Genomic DNA, 13,890 nt, shown 5'->3' with positions numbered 1-13,890 from the left:
TCTAATTAAAACCCATGACAGCATGATTAAAATGTGATTATCAAATGTAATATAAGATTTTAAAAGAATTCTTGAAAAAGACGTACCCTAAAGAAAAGATATAAGCCTTAATCCAAAATCTCATTAAAAAATTTTTTTTTGTTTAAATCCTAGGGGTTAGGTTGAGGGCAAGAGGGAAGAAACAGAGAAGTAAAACCTATCAGAGAAGTAAAAACTTACTGAAGCTCTATTTGAGGGCAATGAGGCAGTGACATTGTACAAATTAATTTCAGCTGGCATGAAAACAGAGGTTCAAATATGACTGCTAAATTACAATGATATACTAGAAATTTAAGTTTAGCAATGTAAGAAGTGCAATTACCAGTGGCTGCTGTACTTATTTGTACTATAAGAACGTCTTATAAAACAAGCATGTATTCATCTCTTAGTAAAAGGAAGAAACAAAGATATTTACAAAAGCAAGAAAAGAGTTAATTTGAAGAGGTCAGTCACCACAATGTGGAAATGGGAGTCACAAATAACAACAGCAGTGCTGAAGAATAACACTTACTGAGTTTCCTAAATACTAGGTCCTCTATTAAATGTTTTACATTTAAGATTGTATCCTCACAACCACTGTCAAATAGACATTATTATCATCCCCAATTTACAGATGAAAAACCATTGGACTTGGGGAATTAAGTAAGGTGCCCAATGTCACACAACTGGTAAGTGGCAGCTGGGATCCAAACCCAGGTGTTTCTAATCCAACTGGCAAATGTCTTAACCACTCTATTAAACAGCCTTCTCAAGAGGCCAGTAGAGGCAGTGCCCACCCTAGCACAGCCCAGAAATGATACACAGAGGAACTTGTCTGGTCCGTGAGGCAGTACTACTCCCCTTATGAAGATATGGAAGGTTTTCTGGGCAATTTCCCTTCTCTGATTCCAGGCTCACCAAGCAATTTCTGGTTTGCTCCAGCTTCCACATGGCCTGCCTGAAGGGAGATCATGGCCTGGCCAGAGGGCACACATTCTTGGGGCCCCTGGTAGTTCCAAATCTCATCGTAAATTACTGAACTTGCAACCTGGTTTTACAAATTCTCAAGGAGCTGGGGTAACGCAGGTCTTACTCTCTGAAACAGGTTCTTAAGGCTGACCACCTCATTCTAGATTGTGATATTCTTTCAAGGACACACCGCCCATGGGAGTAGTTATGCCCAGCTGATACACTCCTCTCTCACCACCTCCATCAACCCTCTCTAACATATACTTTCAAAATTAGAAAGTTTTCTAATTCCCCTTAAATTCTGTAAAGACTCCCATAGCTTCTCTTGAAAAAGTGTTATGAAACTCAATGAATGATATGCAAGGAACTTCAACAGCTCTGAGAGGACGGTGCTGTAATGACCAGCAGTATTTTCCTGCAGCAATCATTTTTCCCCCCATTTTTAAAAGCCACTTTCCACAGTGCAAATATGGTGGGTTTTGAAAAAAGTTGACAATCTAAGTTAACTATATTGGATACAAATATATTAACCTTTCTGTTTGTAGTTCCTTAATGTATTATCAAATACCTCACACAGTCAAAAAACAATGAAGACTGACAAGCCTCATTTAACCACACATTCAGCTTAAGCAATAAAATGTTACCCATATAGTTGAAGCTGCCAGGTACAGCATTACAATGGGAATATCGTATGGCCCTTATAATTGTCATAATAGAAGTGAAATGTTATTCAACGAAGCAAGGAAAGTAAAGATTTTTCCCCCCAGCTTAAATTTGGGCAATAGCAAAGCTTAGCAGCCAAATCTACATGCTATGATAATTCTGAGTTTTCTTGACGGGAGAACACTGCAAGATAACATACCACTCTCTCTTGGTATGAATCTCCTAAGTGATGTATGGACACAAACTAAGAACAGGTGTTGCCCTGACTCAGATGATTTCTAAACAGTCATTGGGCAAGATTAGGCCTGGGCCTAAGCCATCTGTTTACATGCTACAGAGCAGAGCTTCTGGAGCTTTGAAAAGTTTGCTATACAAACTTTCTAACCATGACTGTCCTTAAATGTTGGAAATAGTGGGACGGCCTGTCCAGGGGCAAGAGATTTTCTAGAGACCACACCTGTTCCCATTTAGAGCACTCTTCCCTTCTGTTAAAAATCAGTCTCGGCTTCCCTGGTGGCGCAGTGGTTGCGGGTCCGCCTGCCGATGCAGGGGACGCGGGTTCGTGCCCTGGTCCGGGAGGATCCCACATGCCGCTGAGCGGCTGGGCCCGTGAGCCATGGCCGCTGAGCCTGCGCGTCCGGAGCCTGTGCTCCGCAACGGGAGAGGCCACAGCAGTGAGAGGTCCGCGTACCGCAAAAAAAAAAAAAAAAAAAAAAAAAATCCATCTCATTATATACCCATAGCTGTATGAAGCTGCTTGTTCCTGAGTCTGATAACCTCAAACAAGGGATGGCAATTTCTCTGGGCTTCTTGACTAACAGAGAAGCAAAGCAATGCCTGTGGGTTCAGTTCAACCTGTATTTATTAAGCCCATTCCACGTGTAGTACTTTGGGTACAAAAATAAATTAACCACAGTTCCTCAAGCAGTTGACTCTAGTGGTTGTACGCAGACCTGGTGCATGAGGAAGAAATTACAGGAAAAAGAAACCAAAATAGGAAAAAAGGAAAAATGCGTGAAGGAAGCAAAAAAGATGGAATGGATGCAAGTAGGCAGGACCAGTCACTGAGGTCGGCGCTCCTGGTTTACTTTCTCCTTGGGCCGCTCCATTTTAGTTTCCTTCTAAGGCTCTCCCTCTGTTCAACTCCAAGGAGTATGCTAAATTGTCTTCTTCTCTCATACCCTCTCCCAGGTTAACTGGCCTAGGCTGAGGATCTCCAAATCTCTTTCCTCCAGCCTGGATCTCTCACCTGCACTCCAGACCTGCACATACTCTACCTGCTCAACGTCCCCAGTTGGCACCTCAAACTCAGTACGTCTGAAACTGAACTCACCACACGCCTCTCCCAGCTCCCCTCAAACCTGCTCTTCCTTTTGTGTGTCTTCCCTCAGCTATATAGTCCCCACCATTTACTGGTAACCTTAGGATCCACCTGGACCCCGGCGAGTGCCTCCCCATTACTTGATAGGTAGGTCCTGAATATCTCCAGATGCCACTCACTTCTCTCCAGCCCCATCCAAACCCAAGTGACTACCATCTGAACCGCAACTCTATTCCTTTCTAGTCATTCTCCAAAGGATTCACGTTTCATAAAAACAATCACACCACACGCCTATTTAAAAACTCTTCACTAACTTCCCCACTACTTTCAGGACAAGCCCAAACCCTTTAACAAGAACCCCGCATGAGGTGGCCCCTGCTCTACAACCTTTCCTCTGCCTGTGTCTTGGGCCTTGTGCAGTTCCTTTGCATAGTCTTTTCCAGCCCTTGAGAGGCCCACCCTGCCCCACCTTCAGGTCCCAGCTCAGACATCACTCGCCCTGGGAAGCTTTCCCCTTTGCTGCCTCTCCCTGCTGTCTATAGCACCCTCTACTTCCCCCATCATCGCATGCATCACGCCTGCTTTCTTACTGGTATCAACAGTAGGGTGAGCTCCTAGTACGTATGAGCTTGGCACTTAATAAGTCTTTAATAAAGACCGATCAAATGAATGGATGTTCACCAGGGGCACAGCTTATCTATTCCTGACTTTTTACGAACTACACCATTAGCAGGATTTCCAGTCAAGGCTACAACATAGGCATTTAAGTGAAATAACCCGTTTTTTCATCTTTCTCTTACCCCAGAACCAGGCAGCCAAAGACTGGAAGGGACCTGGGTTTAATTAGAGCTCTTTTCTTCACAGGCCTTACACAGCATTTTGAATTTAAGACACTGTATGGGTACTTGAGGACTTCACAACTTCCTACAGACTGGATTAGGGGTTTTCCAGGGCAAACTTCCCTATGATTACTGTAACAGACTATAGTTATTAGAGCTTTGGCGTTACATGCACATTAAATCACAGCCACAGGCACCACTGTTATCCCATGGTTCAGATGAAGGAACCAGAGCTCAGACAGGTCACATAACTCACGTAATGTTAAACAACTAATTGATGAAGAAACCAGAATTCAAACCGGGGCAATATGTCTCTCGAATTTTGGCTTGGCCTGTGCAAAACAATCAATGAATGTTGAATGAATGAATGAAGTCAGTAAACTGTACTAGATCAGGACAACCCATGTGGCATTACACCAGAAGACCAGAACTACTTGGATAATCCAAAATGCATTCCTTTTTTTTTTTTAACGTGGCTTCAAACAACCATTTTATTTTGCTCACAATTCTGTGGGTCAGGAATTTGGGAATGACTTGGCTGAGTGCCAGCTGGATGGCTGCGGGGGCGCTGAAAGGATCCATTTCCAAGATGGCTTCTTCACTCAGATTCCAAAATGCATTCCTATCTCATTCTGGATAACATTTTGGGGGAACATATAAACATTTTCAAAACTCAGGCATTGGTAATTCTCTTACGGGGCACACCCAAGGAAAGACCTCTTTGCTCTGTATTATTCCTTCCTGGTGGGGAGAAGGGCTTACAGGCTCATACTTTGAGAAGACAGCGCGCACGATAGTAGCTGGAAAGTAAGGAACAAAGCCCGCCCAGAGAAGCCTGCAGCCTTTTCCGGGGCTTACCTCCCGAAGCTCCAGTCTCTGGGCCACAGCCTCTAGGCTCTCCTGGCCAGTGCTCTCCACGGACAGCGTGAACTCTACAAACTCATTGTTGAGCAGCTGGATCCGGGCAACCAGGCAGCTCTTGCTGGATACCGTGTAGCGCCGGGTGCGTTTTAGTTTCAATCCAAATGGCAGTGGCATCTTCTTCTCCCTTCAAGAGTTGGAGGGGTGAAAAGGGAAAAGCACCGCCACCAATCCAGTGGTGGTAATGGCGAGAGAAAGCAATCCTGTCCTGAAGGGAGGAGTACTGTACAGTCTCCGGCTGCTCACCCAGCAGCTGCTGCCGCCATTAAAAAGCAACTGAGTCTCCAAAGACCAGGTGATGGGAGCACCCACGCCAGTGCTGGGGAAAGAGGAACACCGGTTACATAGGCAATAGCAAATCTGGGCTTTGTTTTCAAAAATAAAAATTAATAAAGCTGTATCTAAGCTTTCCCTCTCTTCTGGAAAAATAAGGCATTAGCAGGATCTGGGAGGCAGTGGGGAAGTTTATCATCAGAGCTGTGTTACGCCCTGGGTCAGATTCCACCCCTCACTCAATCCCACAGATAGTAGTGACAACGTGTGGCTAACTTCAGGATTAAATGAGATAATGGCTGACACTACTATAACGCCAAATTTAGTAGCTAGCATTACCGGTCCTCTTTCTATTTTACATAAGTTTTGTTTTTTCATAGTTAACTCTTTTTGGCTCCCCGATACTCCAAATGTTAGGGTTCTTTAGTCCTTAAGTGAGATAATTGCAAAAAACCTCCAAAAGAGCTACGTTCAAGTCTCAATCCCAATTAGGCAAATTAACCCTGAACCCGAATGGAATAATCCCCTGTAACACAGGGCAGCTGTGAGGTTCAAACGAGGTGAACACTTAACAAGCATTTGTAGAACTCTGGTTTATAAATATTTACGTCACAAAATCGATTTATTTATAAACAAATTATAAAAGACCCTACAAATGCTTGTTATCGGATTACTACCAGACGCGTGGAAGTTCTGAAAAGCGTGGCCCTGGTCCCGGCCCCGGCCCCTTTCCGGATGGGGACGCCTAAAGAGGCGGTGCGCCTTCACCTAAGCGGGGCCGCAGCCCAGAAGAGGAGGGGGGCAAGGCCCTTAAACGCCCTCCCGAGTTAATGCGGGGAGGACGCTGCTCAACAAGCCCGTGAGGCCAAGAAGACTAGGGATAGCTCCGGCTCCTCCCTCGTCCTCCCCCCCACGGAAAAGCAGGCGACGTTGCCCGAGCAACCCACAGCCGCAGAGGCTCCGGAACCCTCCGCCTGCGACCGCGTTTCCGGACGGATGCTCTAGGAGAGTACAGGCTCCCGCTGATGCCGGAGGGAACACTTAAAGGACCCGGCTAGAGCCCCAGAGGCGAGGGGGAGGTTTGGGTGGGGTCCATTTGAATCCCGATTTGGAGCTTCAGGACCTCCGCCAAAATACGCGACTTAAAACTTTCTAAACAACACCCGTTGGTGGTACCTCCTGGGCTGAAGCAAACTGGCCTTGAGCGGCAGCTTGGAACTTTTACATTGGCTGGATTTTTGTTCCCCTAAACGAGTCGACAAAATCCCAGATAGTTCCAGAATCCCGGGACGGTTCCCACTCTCCGTTATCTTCTGAACAGAGGCTTCCCCCGAGGATGAATCGTTTGGCAAGGCTCGGCCGCGGCTGGTTACCCTGAACTTGGGCCGGGAACCGCGCGGAGGGGCAAGGGCAGCCCCCAACCCTCTCATCTGGCGGACACAGAACCCAGGCCTCGGGAGAAGCGGCTTTCTCAGCCTCACACTAGGACGGGCTGAGTTGGGAACCGATCCCAGATTCCTCATTCCCAGTCCTCTGCTCTTTTCTGCTTTTTCTACTGCGTGTCAGCCCCAGAGGTGATGGGCACTCAGGGCTGGGGGGTGGCAGAGCTAGAGTATATAGTTTAGCTATTACACTAGGCTTTGCCAAACTTAACATTTTATAATTCCATTCCACAAAAGTGTATTGCGTCTCTGAGTACAAGGCAGTGTAGTGGCCCTTTAGAGAAATCTAAGACGAGTCCTAATAAGCCGTCTTTGCTCTTAAGGAGATTACAAGCATGCTATAATTACATACATGGCTGTATCTCTAATAAGGACCCAACCACGATTTTCTGTTTGTTTTTTGGATTTTGTTTTGGTTTTGAGCTCTGGTTATCTCCAGGTAGTAAGAAAAATAAAAGTTAAAAACCAGGAATAGAGGAAGAAGGCCAGAGGAAAAAAAGAAAACTAGAACTACATAAAGAATTGTGTTAACATTTGTTGTGTACCTTTGTAAGGTAAAAGCACCATACTAAAGCGGGGAATAGAAAATAGATATTACGAAAAGACATGGGCTCCACCTGCAGTTTTCAATGCTCTTTTCTATGTCAGGGTATAAACCAAATAGATAGCTGAGGCAAAATGAAAGAAAAAAAATCAAAAAATGAGAACTTTAAATAATAAGCTTTCAACTAGAAAATTGCCTGATAAGTTATGAGTGTCTGTATAAATTTTAAAAGATTATATATACATATGTATACTAAATACCCTTTCAAGTGATTAGATGGTGAATTTAAATTTTACATAGAAATTGTGATAACTGGAAAGAGGACAGATTAAGTACAGAGGAAAGATGAAAATTTGCATTGGGGGGTGTTCAAATATGGTATTCTCTTCACTGCCTTGAAGGCAGTAGATACTACACTATATAAAACTATGCCTTGTAGGCAGTAGGTACTACACTATATAACTTAATCATTAACTTAAGCTCTGATGAAGCAAACAGAGTAAAACTTTCAGTTGTCCCTGAGTGTGAAATGTTTTACTGCATCAAGGATAAAGAAAAGCCAATGTTTTCTCTTTTTTATTTTGGTAGATGTTATAATGTAATTGAAAAAGCTGAAGGGTGTGTGTGTGTATCAGATGCATTTTTTCCCCAAGATCTATCCATAAGAATAGCTTGCTTTTTGTTTATTAAGACGTGTAACAATAATGTTCTGCTTAATAATTTACAAAATTAACAATTGACACATTTAATTTTCAGTTATGTGCAGTATTTGCTACCAAATGATGTCATAAAGTTATGAATGTTTGGATAGAGGAGTAGAAATTTAAGATGCTTTGGGGGGATGTCTATTTCGGGTGTAAAATAATATGAAACGATTTGAAAGGTAGTTGGATCTGGAATTCTAACGTATCTACTAAAGTAAACAGAAAATTCATAATTAGCTTTTGAAGGAAAATACTGGGAGATATTTTGTTTCTCTACAAAATCACTTTGTTATGAAATAAAAAACAGGTATATATTAAATTCTGTTCAAGGTTTCAAAAGGCAGTCCGAGATATTTGTGAATTCATTTTAATGTTTTTACATCACCTTTCAGAAGTTCCTCAAATACAGTTTAATTCTGAATCCTGTAGTTTCCCGCCTTGTTGCTAAAGTCCTCACTACACGTAATTCTGCTAATGATGCTTTCAAATAAAACAATCACTAAATGAGTATATGACATTTTTAGAATAATATATAGATCTATAGCATTAAATCAAACGCATGTTTCTCCTGAACAAAACATTTATGCGTAGAACTCGAGAATAAAATGTGCTAGGAACAGCAGACAACTACTTTCAGAGTAAAAATCGATCATATCCCAAACTTAAAAAAAAAAAATCTGGGGCTTCCCTGGTGGCGCAGTGGTTGAGAGTCCGCCTGCCGATGCAGGGGACACGGGTTCGTGCCCTGGTCCGGGAAAATCCCACATGCCGCGGAGCGGCTGAGCCCGTGAGCCATGGCCGCTGAGCCTGAGCGTCCGGCGCGTGTGCTCCGCAATGGGAGAGGCCACAACAGTGAGAGGCCCGCGTACCGAAGGAAAAAAAAAAAAATCTGTCAGCAACCATTAGGCATACAGCGCTTGTCACCTGGAGCACACGGAGTGTTTTGAACGTGTTTGCGAGCATATTATTATAAGGCTTTCTCAGCAAAAAAGAAAATTAAGACGGGCATGCCCAGAGCGGCCAATCTAATCAGGATTTGCAGAAACCACAAGTCGGAATTTGCAGACCCAAGAATTCTTTTTTCCAGAGTAAACAATCTTTACTCCAAAACCAAAACAAGTCATCACCACGAAACAGTCCTTCCCTACTCGCCTTCTCGCCAAAGTTACCTAGCAAATCTCGCACTTAATATTCTAAGAGGCACAAATATGCCTAAAACGTTTAAAACTCTGATCCAGAATTAAGCCGCTACAATCAGCCGAGGAGTTCAGAATACAAGTTCAAGACCCCTTTAGAAATTACTCAAGTAGATCAGAGAGAACCTGGAAAAGAAGACTTTTTTCTTTGTTACGCTCCTGCCTTAGGTCTGGGAGCTGGGACCCATCCTCCAGGACTCCGGGGCCGGCCGACGCGCTCCGGGGTCCCGGCTCGCGGACACACGCCAGCGCTCGGCCCCGCGCCCGCCCGCCCGCCCCCCGCCGCCCGCCGGCCCGGGCCCCGCGCCCTCACCTGCTCCCGCTCCCGCATCCTCGGGGCCGCGCGCCCAGTTCAGCGGCCCGCCTCCCAGGGCCCCGCCGCGCGGCCGCCGCAGCCGCGCCCGCACGCCAGCCCGCGCCGCGGCGCGCTCATGGGGCTCGCACGCCTCACTTCCTGTCTCCCCGAACTCGGCCCGCAGAGCATTCCCCCGCGCAGGGTCCCGCGGCGGCCGCGGCGAGGGGAGAGGCCCGGAGAAGGGACACGCCGGCCGGCAGCGCCGCACAAAGAAACCGGCCGGGGGCCGGGGCAGCAGGAAGGCGGGCGGACGGGCACAGGACGCGCGGCCGGAGCAGCGGAGCGGCCGGGGCCGGGCGTCCCTCCCCCTGGGCCGGGCGGGCGGATCCGGGGAGGCGGTGGCTGCCCGTGACCTCAGAGAGTTGGAATGCGGGCGGGGGAGGCGCGGACAGCTGCGCCCGGCCGCAGGGGAGGGGGCGCGCCGCGGCTTTTTTTAATCCTATGACCACTTATTTTAAGAGTTTCCAAATAAAGCAAGGCTTTTAATAAAAATGAGAGGAGGGGGATATTATTTCGGTGCCATGTAAAGGGTTTTATTCCCGTGTTGTTCTTAGGTGTTCTGTAAAATTCTATTATTGCTGGAGTTGTTCGTTTACTCTTATACATTTCTGAAAACAGTTCAAACATTCAATTTCTTCCTCCCATGCTTACGTCTAAGGATATAGCCCATAAAAAAAGGAAAAACACTGATTGGTAGTACAGGGTGCCAAAGTCCCCTTCCCCTGAAAAAGGTTATGCCTCAAATAACCTGTAGGTCTTCAAAAGAGCTGTGTGCTTAATGCAGTACAAAGTAAAGCTCGTAAGGATGGGGAACTCCAGAGTCAAAATTGTCTGGGTTCAAATCTCAGCGCCAACGCTTACTTAGCTGGGTCGCCGTGTGCGAGTTTCTTAACCTTTCTGTGCCTGCTCATCTCCTGTAAAATGATAATAATAATCATCACTATCTGGGCTTCCCTGGTGGCGCAGTGGTTGGGGGTCCGCCTGCCGGTGCAGGGGACGCGGGTTCGTGCCCTGGTCCGGGAGGATCACGCATGGCGCGGAGCGGCTGGGCCCGTGAGCCATGGCCGTTGGGCCTGTGCGTCCAGGGCCTGTGCTCCGCGGCGGGAGAGGCCGCAGCAGTGAGAAGCCCACATACCGAAAATAATAATAATAATAATCACTATCCAGTAACTTGTGTGAAATGTTTCATTCTAAGCCCTATTAGCAATTTTTATTATTACATGGTATTATTACACTGCATTATTATTTTTATTACTGCATGGCAACACTTAAGCCAAGGAATAAAATTGTGTCCCTAACACCATCACAATAGGGTGTTTCGCCTTTCCCTGGCATATGGTTTGAGTGATTGGAGCAGAGAAATTTTTATTATGTAAATTTTATTTAAATGATTTTTTTAAAAAATATGTTTCTGGAAAGCTTTCTTATGTTACATTTCATTTAGATCTCATTTTCTTCAACAGTTAACAGACACTTAGTGAGTACTTACTCATGGTCCCTGCTCACAAAGGACTTCTAGTCTAGTGGGTAATAAACCTACACACCGCACATACGCATGACAAACAAGGCCTAAGTGGAAAGCGCCATCCTGGAAGTAGGAGTGCGATGGAAGAACAAACCCTAGGCAGGACTCAGCTTGGGTAATGGAGCTCAAGGCAAATAGGATTACATGTGTTTCTATATGGAAGAAAATCAATCAATTCTGCTTATAATTGAATTTCAACTGGACACCATGAGGGGGTCAATTCATGTGCGAAGAAAAGAGAAAATGAGTGGCTCTCTGGTTTCCCAATATAGAAAAACTGAAATTACGTGTGAGTCTTCTCCATCTCCAGCCTAACATCAAGGCCTGCCACTTCCTCCTTTGAAACATCTCATGAATGCTTTCTTTCCTCTCTGTTCCTGAATGCCCCCCTCCCCCCCCATTCTAATCCAAACCTTCATCCCTCATCATTTTACATCTGACTTACTGCAACAAGGGCGGTCTCCATGCCTCCGGTTTGTGCTCTCTCTTCTTTCCATGTGAATACCAGGCTTACGTCTCCTTGAGGTTTATCACTCCCAATGGACCCCTAAGGCTAAGCTGTTCTGCCTGACCTTTTAGGGCCTTTCTAAATCGGCCTCAGCCTCTTATGACCATCCTTATTCCCCTCTTCTCCCCTACTGCCCCCATCAAACCGTTTCTCCTGGCCCAGAGCACCTCCGCCCCCCCCTTCCCTTTGTCTAAGCCTTCTGTTGCTCTCCAAGCCTCAATTCAAGGCTCTGCTTCCAGCACAACTTGCTAGCCACCCCATTCCACAGTGATCCCCACACTTGGCAAGAACGTTAAAAACTGTTTCATGTAGGCTTCTTTTATATCTCCTAGAATTCCTAGGACACTACTGGGCAGAGGGTAGGCACTAAATAAAAACTTGTTAATTGAATCGGGAAGAAAATAAAAGAATTTTAAAAATAGAAAATGATTGTAAAACCCAAGCGATGTTATACACTGAGCTGAACTTCCTCCCTCACTGTCCACAAGTGCCACTTGCTGACCAAGTCCTTAAGCTCTATTTTCCTGCAACCATGTTAATTTGACAGTAACAGCCCCATGACAAGCCACTTGAACAAAGGCTTCAAAGTGTTCGGCATGAAATTATTATTGGCTTCTGTTTGTATGGAAGGAAGTGAGATAATTTATATGGTTCAACCCCAAAAGATACAAAACGGTGCAAGGAAAAGTCTCCTTCTTACTTTCCTGCACTCCTCCTGGGGGTAACTGGTGTTACCATAATACTATGTACCCGTCTACAGAGAGTGTGTAGATGAATAAGCAATTACATATCTGTCTGTATTTTTACCTCCTCTTGCTACCCAGAAGTGATACACATTCTTCTTCCTGTGAAGGTAATTCTCTTTAAAACAAAGTAAAAATTTAAAAATTTCTACAGTGAAAAGATGTTCAATAAAGGGAAAGAAATTGTGGTTTTGGTGGTACACTGACTGATACTTCCTTAGGGGTTAAGAAATTAATCTGCTTTGATACTTGGTGAGTACCCACTATCTCTCACTATATAAATTACCATGATGATGCTGGCAATATATTTGTTCAATGGACAAGAAAATGAAGAAAAGTATGTCAGCTTCCATAGGAAAAGCAATTGCTGTGACTGGAATTCCCAACACTTAAGGGCTTTTGATCCAAGGGTAGACATGCCATGAGATATTCACTAATGAAAAAACTTGTCTATTCAAACCTCATCTCTTGGAAGCCAAATGCTGCAAAGAGAAAGATAAATAAGATGTATGGCCCTGTTCTCAAAGACTCACCATGTGAGGAACAGGTGAATATATAATTCTAGTAGGCAAATACACTTAATGGGTAGATATTCTAAGTGGAGTGATATTCAGTTTATCACTATGATCAGCTTCTGGCTGTGTCTGGAAGGACAAATAAAAAGTTCATTAGGCATTCAAAGAAAAAAAGAGAAAAGCATTCCAGGCTGAAGGACACCCCCAAACACCTCTCTTCTGCCCTCCTCTCCCCCGACACTTGCAAATGATGTGCAGCACCCAGTTGGAATGTTGCCCTGAGAGGAGGCTGGAGATGCTAGGGGGCCAGTGTTAGAAGACAACTGACTCCATTCAATTGGGGTTAGTACTCGACCTCTTTGACTTCAAAACCAATGCTCTTTTTAGTAATCTTCTCTCTTTGAAAAACAGCCCAGAGCCCTCAACTGGGATTCATTGAAATCTAGTCCTCATTGTCTCCTAGAGCAAAATATGTCATTCCTCCTGAACTGGAGAGAACTTCCACGCCGGAAAATAATTCTCATTGTCCTGCTTAGTCTTTTTCAAGTTGAATACCACTAGTCCCTTTAATGGTTTCTTTCAGGCATCATTATGATCATCTTCCTCTGGATGCAATGTGGTTTATGAAGATGCATCTTACAGGGAAGCACCTGTAACAATGTCAGACCACTGAACACCATCGGTTTAGTGGGGTCATCCCCTCTGTGATCCAGACACACTCCTGAGATCTAAATATGCAAGTTCTTAAGCAGCCTGCGAGTCTCCTTCTGCAGTTTTAAATGGATTGTCTTGAAAGTTGACTCTTTCTTGAATACATTTTAAAAAAAAAGTTTTACCTATTCTGAATACATTTTAATGAAAACATTCTCTATTTTTCATAAAATGTTCTTTCACTATTATCTAAATATTGACTAAGGATTTTGTATGCAGTAATGGCAAAACATGTGTTTGCATTCTTAGTTCTGAAATGGTGGGTAAAGAGATAGAAATAAGGTGCCTGTCTTTTGGATTGTGAATGTTGTTAATGCAGGAACTCAGTCTCACTCATCTTTGTGCTCTGGCTCGTAGCAGAGCATCTGACTCAGGGTAGGCATTTAATTTTTAATCAACAACCACAGTACTGCAATGAGCCAAGCACAGTTCAAAATACTTCCCAACTATGAACTTACCTCATCCTCATAATAACTCTATGAAGGAGAAACTGCTATCATACTTATGTCACAGATGAGGAAACTAAGGTAGAGGGGATAAGCAACTTGCCTAAGGTCTCAGAGAGGGTAGCAGAGCTGGGATTCAAACCCAGACAGTCTGGCTCCAGGGTCCCTGTTCTCAGTCACTCTGCTCTGCTGCCTCT

General features: G+C 44.8%; 1 protein-coding gene across 3 annotated transcripts in view; it reads right to left on the bottom strand.

Annotated features, from left to right (window-relative positions):
• The window catches only part of PTPN21 (protein tyrosine phosphatase non-receptor type 21), a 71,873-nt gene extending 62,305 nt beyond the window's left edge, over positions 1–9,568 (bottom strand). For 2 of the 3 annotated variants that reach the window (XR_013827215.1, XM_079913956.1), the window contains exons 1-2: positions 9,204–9,568; positions 4,669–5,050 (exon numbers count right to left, since the gene is read on the bottom strand). Coding sequence is in view for 2 of the 3 variants with exons in the window: in XM_079913956.1 (XP_079770082.1) it covers positions 4,669–4,848 (180 nt within the window). In the remaining variant the exon portion in view is untranslated. Of the gene's footprint in view, positions 1–4,668; positions 5,051–9,016; positions 9,167–9,203 lie in introns of those variants that run through there. The other variant, XM_079913957.1, reaches the window with a different exon arrangement.
• Positions 9,569–13,890: the final 4,322 nt, after the last annotated feature.

Source organism: Stenella coeruleoalba, assembly GCF_951394435.1.
Source record: "Stenella coeruleoalba genome assembly, chromosome: 2".
In the NCBI taxonomy this organism is placed as follows: Eukaryota; Metazoa; Chordata; class Mammalia; order Artiodactyla; family Delphinidae; genus Stenella; species Stenella coeruleoalba.
Note: the sequence above shows the minus strand (reverse complement) of the source record. Positions and strands in the feature narration are given on the sequence as shown.